The sequence below is a fragment of the Larimichthys crocea genome, chromosome XIII (genome assembly GCF_000972845.2).
Source record: "Larimichthys crocea isolate SSNF chromosome XIII, L_crocea_2.0, whole genome shotgun sequence".
NCBI lineage: Eukaryota > Metazoa > Chordata > Actinopteri > Sciaenidae > Larimichthys > Larimichthys crocea.
Genome location: NC_040023.1, coordinates 17,562,798 through 17,579,162, shown reverse-complemented (window position 1 = coordinate 17,579,162; position 16,365 = coordinate 17,562,798). Strand labels below are relative to the sequence as shown.

At 42.9% G+C, this 16,365-nt stretch overlaps 1 protein-coding gene across 1 annotated transcript in view; it reads right to left on the bottom strand.

Moving 5' to 3' along the window:
* The window catches only part of itga8 (integrin, alpha 8), a 41,584-nt gene that overhangs the window by 19,708 nt on the left and 5,511 nt on the right, over positions 1 to 16,365 (bottom strand). The window contains exons 3-14 of the mRNA XM_027286263.1: positions 15,890 to 15,990; positions 15,643 to 15,766; positions 14,032 to 14,093; positions 13,498 to 13,543; positions 11,443 to 11,568; positions 11,213 to 11,257; positions 9,803 to 9,846; positions 8,289 to 8,345; positions 8,042 to 8,094; positions 7,746 to 7,951; positions 4,338 to 4,535; positions 491 to 500 (exon numbers count right to left, since the gene is read on the bottom strand). Coding sequence (XP_027142064.1) covers positions 491 to 500; positions 4,338 to 4,535; positions 7,746 to 7,951; positions 8,042 to 8,094; positions 8,289 to 8,345; positions 9,803 to 9,846; positions 11,213 to 11,257; positions 11,443 to 11,568; positions 13,498 to 13,543; positions 14,032 to 14,093; positions 15,643 to 15,766; positions 15,890 to 15,990 — 1,072 coding nt within the window. The remainder of the gene's footprint in view (positions 1 to 490; positions 501 to 4,337; positions 4,536 to 7,745; positions 7,952 to 8,041; positions 8,095 to 8,288; positions 8,346 to 9,802; positions 9,847 to 11,212; positions 11,258 to 11,442; positions 11,569 to 13,497; positions 13,544 to 14,031; positions 14,094 to 15,642; positions 15,767 to 15,889; positions 15,991 to 16,365) is intronic.

Genomic DNA, 16,365 nt, shown 5'->3' with positions numbered 1-16,365 from the left:
GAGAGAGAGAGAGAGAGAAAGAGAGGGAGAGAGAAATAAGCAGCTTCAAAGAATGCCACAGATGGGACTGATTTCAAGGTCTCCAGCAATCTTCATCAAACACAGACTTCACGTTTAATACACACATACACACACACACACCTACACACACCTACACACACACACACACACACACACACACACACACACACACACACACACACACACACTGTGACACTGCAATGACTTCTGATATCACTGTGCTTTTTCATTCTTATTCTTTCACACATGACCCGGTCTAGACTAAATTCATAAACACAACAATGTGTTATGTGTGTGTGTGTGTTTGTGAGTTCATTGCGTATGTATGTGTGTGTGTTCATGTGTGGGTGCTGTGAGACAGGGACCCCACGATGCATTCCAGTGCCATTAGAAAAGTTCACATCGCTCCAATCGTATTTTGCTAAACATTTCCCAAAAGCCTGCGTAGGAACAGCTCCTAATTGTAAGCAGCAACAGATCTCATCTATATGTGATTTTTATTTGTTTTCATGGGTTTTGTGATGAACACACACTTTTAATTGGCCCTCCAAGTTTAAAATAGAGCCTGTATTTAATGGCTGCGGTTAGGGGACACATACCAATAAAAGCCGCACACACACAAATAGACTTAGACACACACATACATACACACACACACACGCACACATGAGTGCTGATTAAAACAATGTGAAACTGAAGAGAGGCACTTAATGGATACAAGCCACCACTGCCAGATGGAGGCAAAAACTAAGTTGTGTGATCCTGAGAAAGACAGAATAACCTCTAACGCTGCTCAGTGAGAGGCAAGGCTGCAGCTAATAGGTATTTTAATGATCAATTAATCAGTTATTACCTTTTATGATTAATTGACTATAACATAATAAAATGGAAAGAATGTCAATCCCCCCAGAGTGAACCCAAAAAAACTAGAATTTATTCAATTTACAGTGAATGTTTGACTTGATTACCAACCAATTAATTCAATTCAATTAATTTTCTGTTACATAACTAATAGAAACTCATTGCTTCGCCCTATAGGCAGCTATCATTGGAAAATACTTGCAACCTGCTGCAGGCATTATTGGACTAAGCTGGTGGAAGTGTACTCTTGTAGACTTTGCTTGTCATGTGCTGTGTCTTTCCTCTCCTGTGTATTTAAAAAGAAAGGGACTAATTGAATCTGAGAGAGGCACATCTGTTTCTGCCTTTGGCTGCAGTCACTGAGTCCCCCTGAAACCACAACATTAAACATTTAGGCCCTGTCCCTCTTCCCCTGGGGTGTGCTATGTCGCTATGCGAGTGTGTGGCTGGTGTGTGTGTGTGTGTGTGTGTGCATACTATATCGAAAAAGCCTTGCAAACAGAAAGGACCTCAAGATGTGGGTTTTGTAGGGCAGTCGAAGGGGTACGAAAAAGGGGGGGAAAGAATGCAGGAGCAGGAGTGGGAAATGATAGGAAGAAAAGGAGGGCAGAGGATAGCACATTTGGCCCTTTAAACCGCAATCTGTGAAAGCCATCAGAAGCAAGGTGTGAGCGTTTCAGCAGAGGGAGAGAGACAGAGAGGTACCGCCTCAATCCAAGTCCAAATTCCTCTGTGCATCCCGAAATCCAACTCCACTCCTGCCTTAGGTGTGTTTTCAAACACAGTGTGTGTCTGTACTCCTTATCCACTCTTTTGTTTATTCTCAAAACCACTGCATGACATGAGACTGATTTGAGGACTGGGCACCTTTGGGGTTAAGTGTGTCTGAGAGTGTGAGTGCGCGCATGGCTGCACTAAGGAGCTAAATCAAATAACGGCCCACTTTCCTTTTCATGTCAATCCCATTTCCTTACACACAGGAAAGCCTGCCACTGTTGATCTGGGGTTAGTGTACGTGTGTGTATAGAGATACACCAAACCCTACCTGCACACAAATGGGCTCACACACCAATACGTACACTCTATTCATTGATGCTAGGTCTTGGTGCAGGTATAGTCTTGGTAACTGAGCTGCTTTAGCTGATGGTGTCTGTCCTGGGCTGTGAAAACACAATCTCCATAGAGAGTTTAGACAGACTGTCAAGCTGTCACTGGCTGTCTGCCCTGACTGCCTGTTTTGCTGCAGGGGACCGGGCCTTGATGATGAAATGCCAAAGGTCAATGGCACTCAGTGGAAAGGAGGCGCTTTGGGGAGAAAAATGGAGGATTTCTTAATTCTTGGATGCATGTGTGTGATTTTACGGCTTTAGTTGTACCTGCCAGTTACAATACATATTTTCAATTCTACACTTACACTACCTTTTTGTACTGAGACGTACATTTTTTCAGGATTGATTGATTTGATTTTCTCAGGTTTGACTAAATGTAGCAGATTTAGTTTAAATGGACATTTTGGGTTTAAAACTACATTTTAACTGATTTTAGATCAAAGTACATCCAGAATGAGCTCAAAATAAAGACGGCCGCTCAATATATGAGTGGACATGGAGCTCAGCAATACATTTTACACCTATTTACCAACCTAATGAGCCCTGTGATTGACAGGTAAAACATTGTTAGTTTTTGACCTTTGACCCCTCAGCTGAACCTGAAATGCACCCTGAGGCAATCTGCCCCCCTTCTGATGGGCAGCTGACCCCAACCTTAACTGCAGCCTCCAATGAATCAGTGAAACATTAACTCAGTGCTACATCTGTGTCATGCACCATAATTTAATCACGTTTTTTTAATTCTGTGGGTGTGTGGGTGTTATTTTGGTCCCCCTCTTTGTCATTTTTTAAAAATCTCTTTCACCTTTCATTTACTTTCCTGCTGTAAGCTATCGAATAAAAACGCAAATATATGACATAGTCTTTTAGAGAAAGTCCATTAAAGCTAAAAATGGAGTGTAATCATCATCCTTTCTTCTCTCTGTGTTCCTGGAGAAGACTAATGACGTTTAACATCGATGGGCGCATATGGTAGCCGTGGCAGGCCTCCCAGACGCCTGTGCAGTCCTCTCATAATGCTGATCAAACATCTCCGACTCCTTTGAACAGTGTGACTTTACTGCCGTGCTAACGACACTCCGTTTGTGTGTGTGTGTGTGTGTGCGTGTGTTTAACTTCCGCCAGCCACCTCTCTAATGACAGACGACACAAGTGCTGCACCGTTTGTGTGTGTGTGTGTGTGTTGGCTGAGTGCTCTGCCACCCGTGAGTTTCTACTCCACTTCCTCCTCCCAAAGGGCCTCCACCAGCCTAAGTTTCAACCTGTAACCTCTGCGTGTGTATTTACTGTACAATGTTTTTAATCCGGCATCTCTGATTTGCAGTGGGTCTGCAAAGGGTCTTGCTTTGACCTCGAGCCTGGCATACACTCAACACACACTCTGGAGCTGCCAGCGAAACTGATCACAAGCCACACATGTGAACTTGTGTGTAGTCAAGTGTGTGTATTTTGCCTTGATATCCTGTTTGTGCAATGAAGAAATATGTTATTATAGCAGAATGAAAAGGAAAAAGGCAGGAAGGGAGAGGGGGCAAAGGAATGAAAAGAAAAGAAAAGAAAAAGGTAAAACTAAACAAATTCTCTTTTTCAGCCTAATCTGTGGAAGCACAAAGCCAGAGTAATGCTGAAAGTAGAGCGGCTTTAAATTAGGGAGAAAATGAGGCAGTAAAACAGTGGTTTTACAGACCTGCTTTGCTTCAAATGGATTTCATTTCTGAACTTGAAACTCACATATATAAACAGCTTCACACTCATAAAAAAAAAAAATCTACTCCTTTTCAGGTCTCGTGTTGAAGTGAGTTTTCTAATATGCTTTGTAAAGTCAGAAGGTGGAGGTGTCTGGTAAAGTAAGTAGGTGGCACATAAAAAAGGGAGCTGCTTGCAATGTAATTTGATTGAATGCTGCTTTGTCTGCTCACTGTTTTAGGGATCTGGGCTGAGGCTTGAACGTCTGGCAGACTGAACATGCGGATAATGTATTATTATGCTTCTTTTTTACTCCCAATCTAATGTTTTCTCTCCTCCTTGAGTACTGTAAATCCCCGAAGAATGGATGCGGCAGCAGTTCACTGGCACTTATCCCCATACCCCCTTCTTTTGACTGATGACTTTACCAGAGAAGAGGAGGAAAGCAATACAGGAGAACATGGGGATGGTAGTGGAGGAGTGCATGGGGCTTGGGGGGGAACCATGAAATGTGGAGGTCAAGAATGAAGAGGAGGGAGGCTGTAATGAGAGGAGCTGGACGGAAAGTGCAGAAGTGAAGGAATGCAGGTCAAAAGAATTTTGATTATAACATAGGGATCTGAGCAAAGAAGGATCGACTTGTTGACTGTGAGTATTTACCAGGATACTGATTGTTGTCGAGGTCTTGGCCTCCTCGCAGAGTAAATCCATATCCAGGCAAGCTGCCACTGGGGGTCCAGGCTGCTTTCAGCTCTTGGCTCATCGTCAGGCCTCTCGTGGATACATCTTTGTTACCGTTAAAGATCAGTACTCTGCCTCCACGCTCCTCACCTCCGAACGGACAGCCCACCGCCACGTCTAAGAGATGACACATACGCATGGTTTAGACATCAACAGGGTTAAAGTCCCTTTGAGACAGCAGCACAGGAAAACATACAGGTAGAAGGAAAAGAGCTTGACTTTCATTTAGCTGCACTGGGGGACCATGACAGCATGGTCATCTACCTCTTTTCTTTAATTTCCATTCGTATTACTCACTTTTAATCTTTCCTCCCCTCCATCCTTCTTTTTCTGGGCACTATTTAGATCACTCTTGGTTACTTAGTGTTGTGATCTGCTTTGGAAACATTTGGTTTAAGGTCACCTTATTATATGTGATAAATGGGTATAGGGCAGGCTTGCTGGATGACATGTCTGTTTACAACTAGGAAGTTTAGTTTGGCGTTTCAGGAAATTAGCTTATTCAAGAGTTAGATGAGAAATCCATGTCCATGAAGCTTTAGCCAGCAGCCAGTGAGCTCAGCTTGATGTAAATACTGGAAACAGGGAGACAGCTTGGTTTTTGTCCTACTTATCAGAACACCTTACACTTACCAATTAAGACATTATCTTAATTGTTTGATTAATACAGAAACATATGCAACAAGAAGTGTCAGCTGAGATGACAGCTGTACATCAGTATTATAACATGCTCACATCCATATGCTGTTTGTGTACAGATTAAACAAAAGAGATATAACATGCAAGCTCATTAGTAAGCTTAAGAGGTGCTATGTATGTGGATTAGAAAAAAAAAACATTGGACAGAGTCAGGCTAACTTGTGTTTTCCTCTAATTTAAGTCTTAACTACCTTTCAGCTCTGGGGTGTATCAATTTTTCTTCCTTGGCAGGAAAGTAAATGTGGATATTTCCCAAAATATTGAACTCTAAGCCTCTGAAATCTTGGTTCGATATTGCATTGCAAGTATTTCTCTATATCTTTAAATATTAATGACTAAATCCTATGCAACAATGAAAGCATTTGGAAATAATTTAATACTTTAAGAAACTCAGCAAACCTGCCTCTATGATTGTGTAGATGTGATTTAGTCAGATTTAATTGGAGAACACAATTTTATCAGATTATCTTCACATCAAATGTTTCCCAGATTGGTGCATGGAAGAGTTTTTTTTTTTCTTTTCCACCTGAGTCCTGCTGATTTCAAATCAGTCTGAAAAGCACAAACAACAACACAACTACAGAAACCTCTCAATTGAAACAACCAAACATTTCTAACTTTGCCCTGAAATGCTGTTTTTAATGTAGGACCTATAACTGTTTATAACAAGGAGACGATTGAGAAAGTAGGTTTTAAGAGGCCCCTTACAGAAACCTTTCAGACATGCAGGCATGTAGTTGTGGAACAACAGAGCACCCACACACAGACATACATGAAAACAGAAATAGAAAACAATTAATATACTGAAAGCACCTGTCATGACTTTTTTAACTTCTTTTACTATACCATATCATACTTTTTTGTGTTTACTCTTAAACTTCTTATGTCCACACATTGCACTGTCCTGCATAAAAGTATCCCTCAGTACAGTAACTGTCCAAACACCTCTAGACATCCTGTTTGTCTCCGGACCCCCTCTCTCTCAGCCTAAACAAGTAGTTCCACATGAAGCAGATTGCGGGGTGGAGAGGATAAATGCAACCATGTGTGTGTGCAAGTGTATACATGTGCCTGTGTATGCGCATGTGTGTCTGTGAGTCTGTATGTCTATGTGTGGGTATGTGTACATGGCTGAATAATCGTGTAAAAAAAAACAAAAAAAAAACATACTTTGAATCTTCAAATAATGTGAAAGTCACTCATGGGCATTGCTTACAGCATCCCACAGAATGCAGGCATTCACAACGAAATGAGGAACACCCACTGTGATCACTGAGACCAAAACTATAGGAGATTGTTACTCACAGACAGAAACGGGCTGACACTCTATGAGTGATGGTGACTCTGTCTCAGTGTTGGTTGATGAAAACAAAAAAAGCCACATGGCAAATTAAATTAGCTAAATTGTAAGGTTTCAACTGACACTCAACGAAGCCATGAAGATGAGAGGAAATGAGTATGGTTCTGCTTTTCTGAAGAATTTTACAAACGGAGTGATGAGGTCTCTGCAGACAGAAAAGGGATCTGTCAGTGATTATACAAACATAATTGCACGGGGGCACAGGTATACTTAAACACAGACGTTTGATATTAGCAAAAAGAAGCTGCTGAAAACCCTGATCACAATGTTTCCATGGAGACTTCATGGATAATGTAATCATGTACAGACATTGACCACTCTCTGCATGTCACTGCAGCCGGCAGAGGCCCCATCTCCTCTCAGGTCACGTCACCACCCCTCAGAGACCATCGCATCCTGACAGACAGCCTGATGAGATTTATGTTTCTTCCCAAAGAAAGCTTCAGTATTGATCCAATAGTTATTGATCTGACGGTTAAAGGGTTTAAAGGAGTGGGACATACATTAACACGCACTGTCCATGAATAAATAAAACACAGATCAGTGGGATTGATGTCATATGAGAGCCACATGTGCATCAGTTCATTCATTTTTAAGGCAGCAGGTCTTAGCTTCGTGGAGCATTTGTGCTGTAGGCTGCATGTGTGAGTGTGTGCATGTGTGTGTGTGTCTTTGTCCAGTCAATGTGAGGATTAAACAAACACATTGAAGAGGAATGAACTGAGGGCTGCAGGACAGAATATCCCAGATGATTTTATCTCAGTGCACATCTGGTGAGGTTGGTGAGTTAAAAATAGCTCCAACACACACTTACACTTACTTACACACATGGCCTAAACTCTTATCATCACAGGAGGAAACAAGTTCACGCAGACAACCCTTCATGGGTGCACTTCCTGATTGGCTGAAGAGCTTTAAGCTTTCTAAAACAGCAACATCTGATGATAGGATTTCCTCAGCTAAAGACAAAACAGTCAAAAGAGGCACCGGAAACACAGAAATAGATTTGTCTATCATCAGTTTACCTGAAAACACCAGCCCCTTAAGGACAGACAAGTACAAGAGAAAAAGGTTCATGCACTGGCACAAAATACACAAAAGGATTTTGTAAAATTTAAACATCTCCATATCTTTCTCCTTCTCTTTGTTGTCTTTCACAACGTGCATATTTTTGTTTCTCAGCTGAATTTCATCTGGCTCAATTTCCTTTTTATCTCATCTTTCTTTTTCTTCCCCCCTTCTCTCTGTCTTTCACCCTCTCAGCATACCATTGTATCCATCTTGGTTGATGTCTCCCAGGGGTGCTATAGCTGTGCCGAAGCGCCCGAATGTGTGCATGCCGGTAAGGGCAACAGGTATGGAGAAAGTGAGCGGGGCCATCTGAAGGTACAGGTACACCCTTCCAACCTCTTTGGGTTTGCTCTCCATCTCCCTCTCCATGTAGAGGGGCGCTCCAACCAGCACATCGTCAGTCCTGGGGACATAAGCCATAGTTTCAAAGCTCAGAGTAATAAAGGGACAAAGTGGGTGCATGTGTCTAGAGTGAAAGAAATTTTCTAATTACCCATCTCCATTTAGGTCAGTGACCGCCACTGAGTAGCCAAAATAAGAGGCCATCTGGGGGACAGACAAAGGAGTTTTTTTTAACCATGAATCCATTATGGTTTATGGTTTTATATATGATTTGGTTGGTTTTATATAATTTCATTTTCACCCATCCACATTTAAATTGAATTCACTCAAAACTAGAAGAAAATCCGTGCAGTGGTTTATATGGAGCCTTGCAATATGACTGACTATGATGCTCCTACCTGTTCCCCTGTAAAGTTCTGGATGAAGGTCAGGTTGGTGGAGTTGATCATCACCACCTAAAACGAGCAGACAGACAATCAGTTACAATATGGCATGACATATAAAACACCAGACTTTGTCCTCGTAGTAGGAGCAAACATGGCCAGGCAGTCTGACAAAAAGGCACAAGAAGAATGCAGGAAAAAAGTAAACCGCATTAAAAAAAAGCTTTTATTCAACTGAAACCCCTTTCCCTGCCCTCCCCCACCATCATCCTCTTTGTGCCTTTACCATTTCCCCCCGTCATCTTTCCTTCCCCCCATCCTAACCCCGGCCGTGGGGAGCGACGGAGGGGGGAGGCTGAGAATTCCTTCATAAGACCTAAAATAACAACCACATGGAGACAGCCGCGGGCTACGCGTACACACACATGCACACACGCACACACACACACACGCGGGAGGATATGCGCTGACCCAATCACAGATGTCTGAAGACATACTAAAAGGGGATAGACTTACGAACACAGACAGATGAGGATGTGTAAACACAAATATGGAATCTGAACGCTCTGAGTTGTCAGATTGGTCATAGAAGTAACCTGATCGGGATTGACAGCTACTTCAGTACCAGGCCACTAACATGGCCTACCTGCACCCGTCGTAAAACTCCTCCTACTGTGAGCTACAAGCTCCTTCCTCTATGCCACTCACAGTGCACTGTCTGTACAGGAAGGAGCATTCTCGCACCAGCTACAATGCCCAGACATAAAACACACACTTTTCAGTGTGTGTGTGTGTGTGTGTGTGTGTGTGTGTGTGTGTGTGCACAGTGTGGTAAGTCCTGCGGTTGCACCGCAGGTTAGGGTTAGGGGTCGGGTATGTGTGGAGAAGGGTTAGTGGGGTTAGGTGGGGTCACCGCCCTCCACATGCAGCGGAAGCTGTGTGTCATTAGGGAGGATTGACACAGTCAGACCTGGGGACATTTTCCCATAAGAGAACTCTACACACTACAGTTCAGATAAATATACAGTACATGTTGCAGCTATAGAGATACATATATCCATGAAGCTGAAACTATAATGTGTGCATAGTGTGTGTTCCCTCCTGAACTTCCTATCGCACACAGAAGACAGATTGTCATACATCTTCATAACCAATGCCAGGTTTATATACAGCATACAGATGGGTGACAAAAAAAAGGAAATACCAACATTAGGCTTCACCATAAGCCAGCACCTTCAAAGTCTCTGGAAATATACCGGAAGGATGAACACCATCCTCCAAAGATTTGTTCTCTAATGTTTTGATGATGTGGTGGAGAGTGCTGTTGAACATGTCAGTCCAAAACCTCACAGTGACCATTCATGTCCTGTCTGTATCCATTATGCTTTGATATTGGCTTTTTCTTTAATTTGTCATCTTCCTGCAACAATATGTTGCAGCTAAATGACCGAACAAAGGTCTTTGTTTATGGAAATCTAGCACCAAAATCTATCCTGTGTGCCTCAGTTTGCTTATTGGTTCACACTTACATATCCAAAGTTCTGTGCTCCTCTTGGGACTCCGGCTATCAGCTCTGGGAAACATGAAAACAAAGAAAGACTTAAATTAGTGTGTGTAAATGTGTGAGAAAGAGTAAGAATAGGAAGAAGTTTGTCTCAAAGGCCTAAACCCTAAAATCCCCTACCGAGCCCACCCTGTATGAAGGGCAAAGTGTCACTGAGAACACACTGAGTGATTGGGTGCTGTGATTGATGAGTGTGGTGCTGTGAACTTATAGGGATGATCTGAAAGACCCACCCAGAAAGACAGAAAAGTCCCCAAAAAGCTGTCTACGAGTCTATGAACAAGGACTTCCCATCTTCACTCAGAACTCCCATTTACGATCAGTTCTCCAGTCTGAGGAGGGCTTGGGGGAACAAGACCACAACAAGCTTCATACCACAACACAACACATCCACAGGCATGTGTAACCTCTTAAGGCTCGATTTAAGACTCTAGGACATGTGTTGTGCCAGAGGGGTTTCAGGGATTTTGCGGGGTTGCTATGGGGGTATGTAAACGCAAGTTTGTCCCGTAAAGATCCCACTAAATGGTGATTAGCAAAGAGGCTCTGATAGACAGGAAATTAGGAATTGAAAGGTTGGTGTAGCAGGGTCTCATGCTTGTGTGTGTGAAGATAAATCAATTCAAAACTTTGTTTATAAAATGATATACCATGACTGTGATTAAACACATATCTTCTTTAACAAAAGAGCTGCGCTGTTGATATAGCTTGTGCGTTTCATTTACTGACAAGCTCATAGCACAGGAATGAACATCAGCAGCACCTGAACCTTGCAAAGGGGTGTAAATCAAAAGACTCCACCGCTGGCAAGATAGCAGAGTGTAGCACTGGGAAAAATAAAGTGATTTGTACATTTCTAGTGATCGTAACTTTTATAAATCCATTTTGGCCTCTCGCTTGAAAAGTCAAACAAATATGAACTCAAGGGCACTTCCCCCCACCTACACATCTTTAATGAAATGATGCTTCACGGCTTGCCCGTTTCTCTTCCCACCTAATATTTTAAGTTCAGAGGAGACTCTGGACCCACTCTAGATCTGAAGAGATCTGTGGAGTCTGCTGCTAATCATTCTAATCAGTTAAAATGGAGGAGAGGAAATCCCTTTATCAGTGGTTCCTGAAGTCCTGTCCCCTCAGGGTCGCGACCCAGACATACAGAGACAGTTCTCATTACTGCCTCTGAGTTCAGACCAAGACACTGTCAAACAGCTGTCCACTGCTTACAGCTCACCCTACAACACCCAACACAATGCTCCTCGCACCCCAGCTGGAGTGAGTGTTGAGACTGTGTTGCAGGATGCCTGTTGATGTTGTCAGTGAGGGATTCCTCTGGTGCTGCATGCGGTTAGTTGTAATGAATTGTTGGCTTTCTCACCTTGTTCAGAGTCTCCTGTAAACTCTCCCACTGCCACAGAGTAACCTAGAAAAAGAAATCGGTTGCACATGACAACATATGGGTGAAATTAACTCTGTATGCGGTGCTCTGTGTGAACTGCATGTATGGATAGATGGATGTAATATAATGTATGACTATTATTTAGATCAACATAGTTGTCAGCGTGTGTGTGTGTGTGTGTGTGTGTTTGTTTTGTAAATGCATGTTACCAAGGTAGCTGTCGTCGTGTGTTTCCTCAGCAGCTCTTGTGTGTTTCTCTCCCGGTACCCGTCTCAGCACTGCCTTCAAAGAGTAGCCGTTCAGTATCTCAGCTATCCCTGCTGTCATTACTTGACCTGCGAACACACACACACGCACACACACACACACACATACACACACACACACACACACACAGATAAATATATAGAGAAAAACAAACACTCAGGGTGATTGAGTCACATCTGTTCATGGACTGGAGGATTCAGCTCAGACCCCATGAGTGGAGCACCGTTTCCCTGTTCTACAGAGACCTGCTGGAGCTGAACCATGTGAAAGATACACAGAGCCAGTGACACATCGGAGCCCTCCCAGAGGAAAGCTAAAACACACAGAGGAATATCTGCACTCTAGAGGTCTTTTAAAAACCCTCAAGATAACGCCTGTCCTCTCAGCGGCGACTATCCTGAATTATAGGTGAGCGCACATAAACAACACCCTTCCTCTGCTGTTGAACAAGAGGTCAGACAAACAAATGATTTTATCTACGGCCGCCTTCAACCTTCCATAAATCCACCTTAATGTGTGTGCGTATGCGCCGACAGGCAGGGAAATGTGCCCTCTTAACCCTCACTCCAACTCCTCTTCCACCCTCACCAATCTGTCTCGCACTGCGCTATGAGTTTATCTCCCAGAATAACATATCACTATATCAACTCATTATTAAACCTCTATCTGACACCGTGTTACAAGCTGTTAACACAGATGCATAAGTCACCGCTGCTAATTTGAAATGTCCTTTACACCCAACGATAACAAGACTGTATATAAAACTGTTTTTTAAATGATGACTCAGGCCAGAGATAATCAGTGTATATTAGAGGCCATAAAATCCAGGCTGAGTGCTTTTATAAACATTTGGAGGAAGTGTTTTAAACTGGAGGCAGCCAGCCTTGCCACGCTGAGGGCAGAGAGAGGGAGCAGTCCATTAGGCTGTCTGTGATGCCTGCCTAATGTGGTCTTGTATGCTGGAACATTCATTATTTAACCATATGTAATAACATCAGCAATGGCAAACAACAATCATAGCAATTTGTGTAGCAGTTTTTAAATATCCATCACAAGGCCACTTTTGTCATTTAAAAAAAAAAAAATTAAACACTCTTACTGTATCTTTCTTTTTCTAAACAAAGCGCTGTGGAGAGACAGACGAGCAATTACGAAGAAAGGAAAGAGAAATTAACTCGTTCAACTGATCACTGACTGTATCCTTGCTCCCTACAAGCAGCTGCAGAACTACTCTAAATTTGGATAACACACTCTCCAACACCTGGAGATGGGGGAGTAACGTTACACTTCAACAGCTGAACTCTGACACACTCTGGCTGTGTCTATAACTATTAAGACACTTCATCCCTCTGCTTAGACTAGCCCTGCATATCCAGCCGGTAAGCTGACCTTAGCGCTAGTTTTATCAAGCAGAAGATCCATCTTTCTTCTTCTCTCTCTGTGTGTGACCCACTCCCTTACTTCTCATCTTTCTCTTCCCCCTCCGCTGCAACGCGTTTCCATCATCTCCTTAACAATCCTCTATCATTCCCCCTTGTCCTCCCTGGTCTCGGCCATTAAATTCACCCCACCTTTCTTCTGTCCTTCTCAACCCTGTCCCCTTGCCCTTGAGCCTCTTCCTCTCTCCTTGAAGCTTTTCCAAGACCGTCTGCGGTTTACCAAGGGGCAGAGGGGCAGTTCCTCCACACTCCATTACCCCCCGATCAGCTCATTACAGAGCCCAAACACCCACTTCCTGTTACACTGTTACGGACACAGAGTGGCATGAAGTAAAGCAAGTAATGAAGGGGGGGTTAAGGAAAGCGGCAAAGAAAGAAAGAGGTCTCTCTCTTCTACGTAAGACTCTTGTAATGATATTGCAGCTTTGGCGAATGTCTGTACGTCTGTGTGTGTGTGTATGTGGGCTGTTCTGACTGTTAAACTCATCTGCATTCTCTCATTTGAACACCTTCCCATCTATGAAATCATTCAGGTTTACACACTGCTGTTGCCGTTACCTTGCCAGTAAAAGCTTCCAGGTCCGCCTACCACCAGCATTCCTTCCTGGAATAAATACAATTAGTTAGGGTTAGTCATGTGACAGAAATTTATCAGCGTCAGTCTGCATTTGCGTGAGACTGAATGGGAATATAGTGTGTGTCGCCGTGTGTGTGTGTGTGTGTGTGTGTGTGCGTGTGTGCATATATGATCCCTGCTGTCATGTCTGTTGACATCCTGTGGAGAATGACAGCTTCCTGTACAGGAGGGTAGAGTTGGACTATGAGACAAAAGCCAAAGTTCACATTGACTATGCAGTGTAAGAATGTGTATGCATGTGTGTGTGTGTTTGGTCTATTGTGTTCAGAGGTGATGGGGTCACATCAGGAGTGGAGGCACCTCTGGGGACAGATGTGCTCTCATCTTCCCCCGTGTCCATAAATCTCTGAAGGGAGTCGTGTGTTTGAAGAGACCTCCTGTACTTAATAGAGAAGATGGGATGTGTACATTGGGTTGTCATGGTGCTACTGTATGATTGTTTCTGCAATCTTTACCTTGGTGAAATCCACACTGAAGCCAGCCTGGCAGAACCCCTGTCCCTCTGGGTCTGGATCATCTGAAAACCATTCGAACACCAGAATCTTAATTGTTAAAAAAATACATTTTCTGGTACACAGCGCTCCACTAACACTGCAGAGAGCATTGCTTCTATCGGATGAAACAGTTTTACAGCTACAAAAATGAAGAAAAAGAATAAAAACGGAGGTGTGTTTCTGTTTGAGTTACTGCATCAAACTGTGCATGAACACGCAAAGCTTATGTGCACATTATAAATTGTTCTCCATTTCAGAGGCACCCTGAGGTGAAGCTTAATGATGCGTAACTACACACGTGCACATATAAACAAAGTGTGAGTTATAGTAGGAGTCTGGGTGCTCGCAGATTCATGTTCAGATGAAGCAAAAAAGCTGCTGGAGGCATGAAAAATCCGACTTGATGAAAAAATACTACGCCCGCTCTCAGGTCTGCAGCGTTAATCCCCCCTTGAGAACAATTGAGTTTACAATGTGATTATTCTAGTCTTGATAAGTCAGAACTGACATAAACATCTTTAACAACTTTCAACCAGTCACTTGAGGGAGTGTAAGTATGACGGGGATTTTTATGCAGAGCGCATGATGGAAGAGGATGATAGGGGCTATGTTTGATCCTCTGTTTATGATGTGAAACCTGATAGCCTCATTTTCTCCTTATCATACCATGCTGGTGCCCCATATCACTGTATAGGGTGAGAGGGGTCGCAGGAAAAAAGTTGGAGCAGAAAAGAAAAAAAAAAAAAGGAGATTAGAACTGATGACAGAAAGAGGAGGACCAGAGAGAGAAACAGATACTGTGAGTGAGACGGACTATCAGGTTGCTTTGGCATCTTTTAAAACATCAGGCCAGGTCATCCATTTGGAAAGCCAACAAAAAAAGATTCCTCACCTCTAGATAGTGTTGGTTTTATTTGGCCGAGTATCCACCTCTGAAATTTCTGCAGCCACTCAAACACAATAAAAGTGAGTGGAATTTTGTTGAAGAATGTTTGAAAAATGACTTTGAAACGCAGAATGCCAAAAGAGTTTTCATTGGGACGATTTCTTCGTCAGATAATTTCATTGGAAACTGTCAGATGAAAGTCTGATAATTCTTCATATACTTTTGCAATACCACAAAACAAAATTAGATTTGCCTTATTTGTTGTCGGGTGCTGGTTGGAATCTCAGAGACAGATATACTGGGCAAATAAAGCCGAAAATATCTGCATGGCCAGATACAGCTAGAGATTTCTTTGTGTGCATGTGTGTGTGTGCATGTGTGTGTGTGTGTGTGTGTGTGTGTGTGTGTGTGTGATTTGGGTGAACTGACCCTTTAAACTTGAGGCCGAGGTATTAGTTTTTATAGGCGGACATAAAAATCAGTGCACCATATTTAAACTTTATGCTATATTGTGACATGTTACACTGCAGATACAGTCTATTAAAATAAGAAACACTCTAAATACCATGGTTAATTTGTCTTTTTACTGACAGCAGAGAGATAAAAGGAAAACAAAGGAAGAGAGGGTTTAACGGTAGTAAAAGGGAGATGGAGACATTTGGAGACTGGGCTGCACAGTGACTCACTGGTCCTGCAGGGTGAGTATTCTGCGTAGGCACTAAAGTTCTGGACGGCTACATAGCAGGTCCCAACGGGGTCCTTCTCCCCACTCAGCTTCACTGTCCGCCAATGATAGAGAGGAGCACATGCCTACACAACAAATAATATCTTTATTAAGACCCCATTCAAAGAAACACTGTGCGGGAGCTATAGATTTCAAGAATGTATGATGATACAGGTGATCTGTTATTAATTAACAGCATGTGAACTCACCACCACTTTTCCTTTGTGTGTCCTGACCGATGCTCCAAACCACTGGTGCGACTTAAACTCCAGAGGCTCTCTGGTGCCATTTACCTTTATCATTCTGTTATCTGGAGTGAGTCAGAGACAGACAGACAGACAGAGAGAGAGAGACAGGGGAAGTGGAAAAGACATAAAAAAAAGGAGAATGAAAGAGACATTTCATAATGATGTCAGTAAAAGCTGATATTGGCTGTGGTAAGGTGGATCAAGGCCTGTAGCACTGCCTGGGTGAATGGAAAGCATTTGTCCTTGATAAGCAAGAACAAAGTAGCAACGTCTTAAACAGGCCTATAACAAACATCAAAACACCATTTGCCCCCCCCACCAGAAACAGACATTTGTCAGGATGCTGAGGGCCGTTTTTTTCAGTCAAAGCCTTTCCTATAAAATGTAACAACACTTAAGATACTTACACACACTCACACACACACATACACAAAACT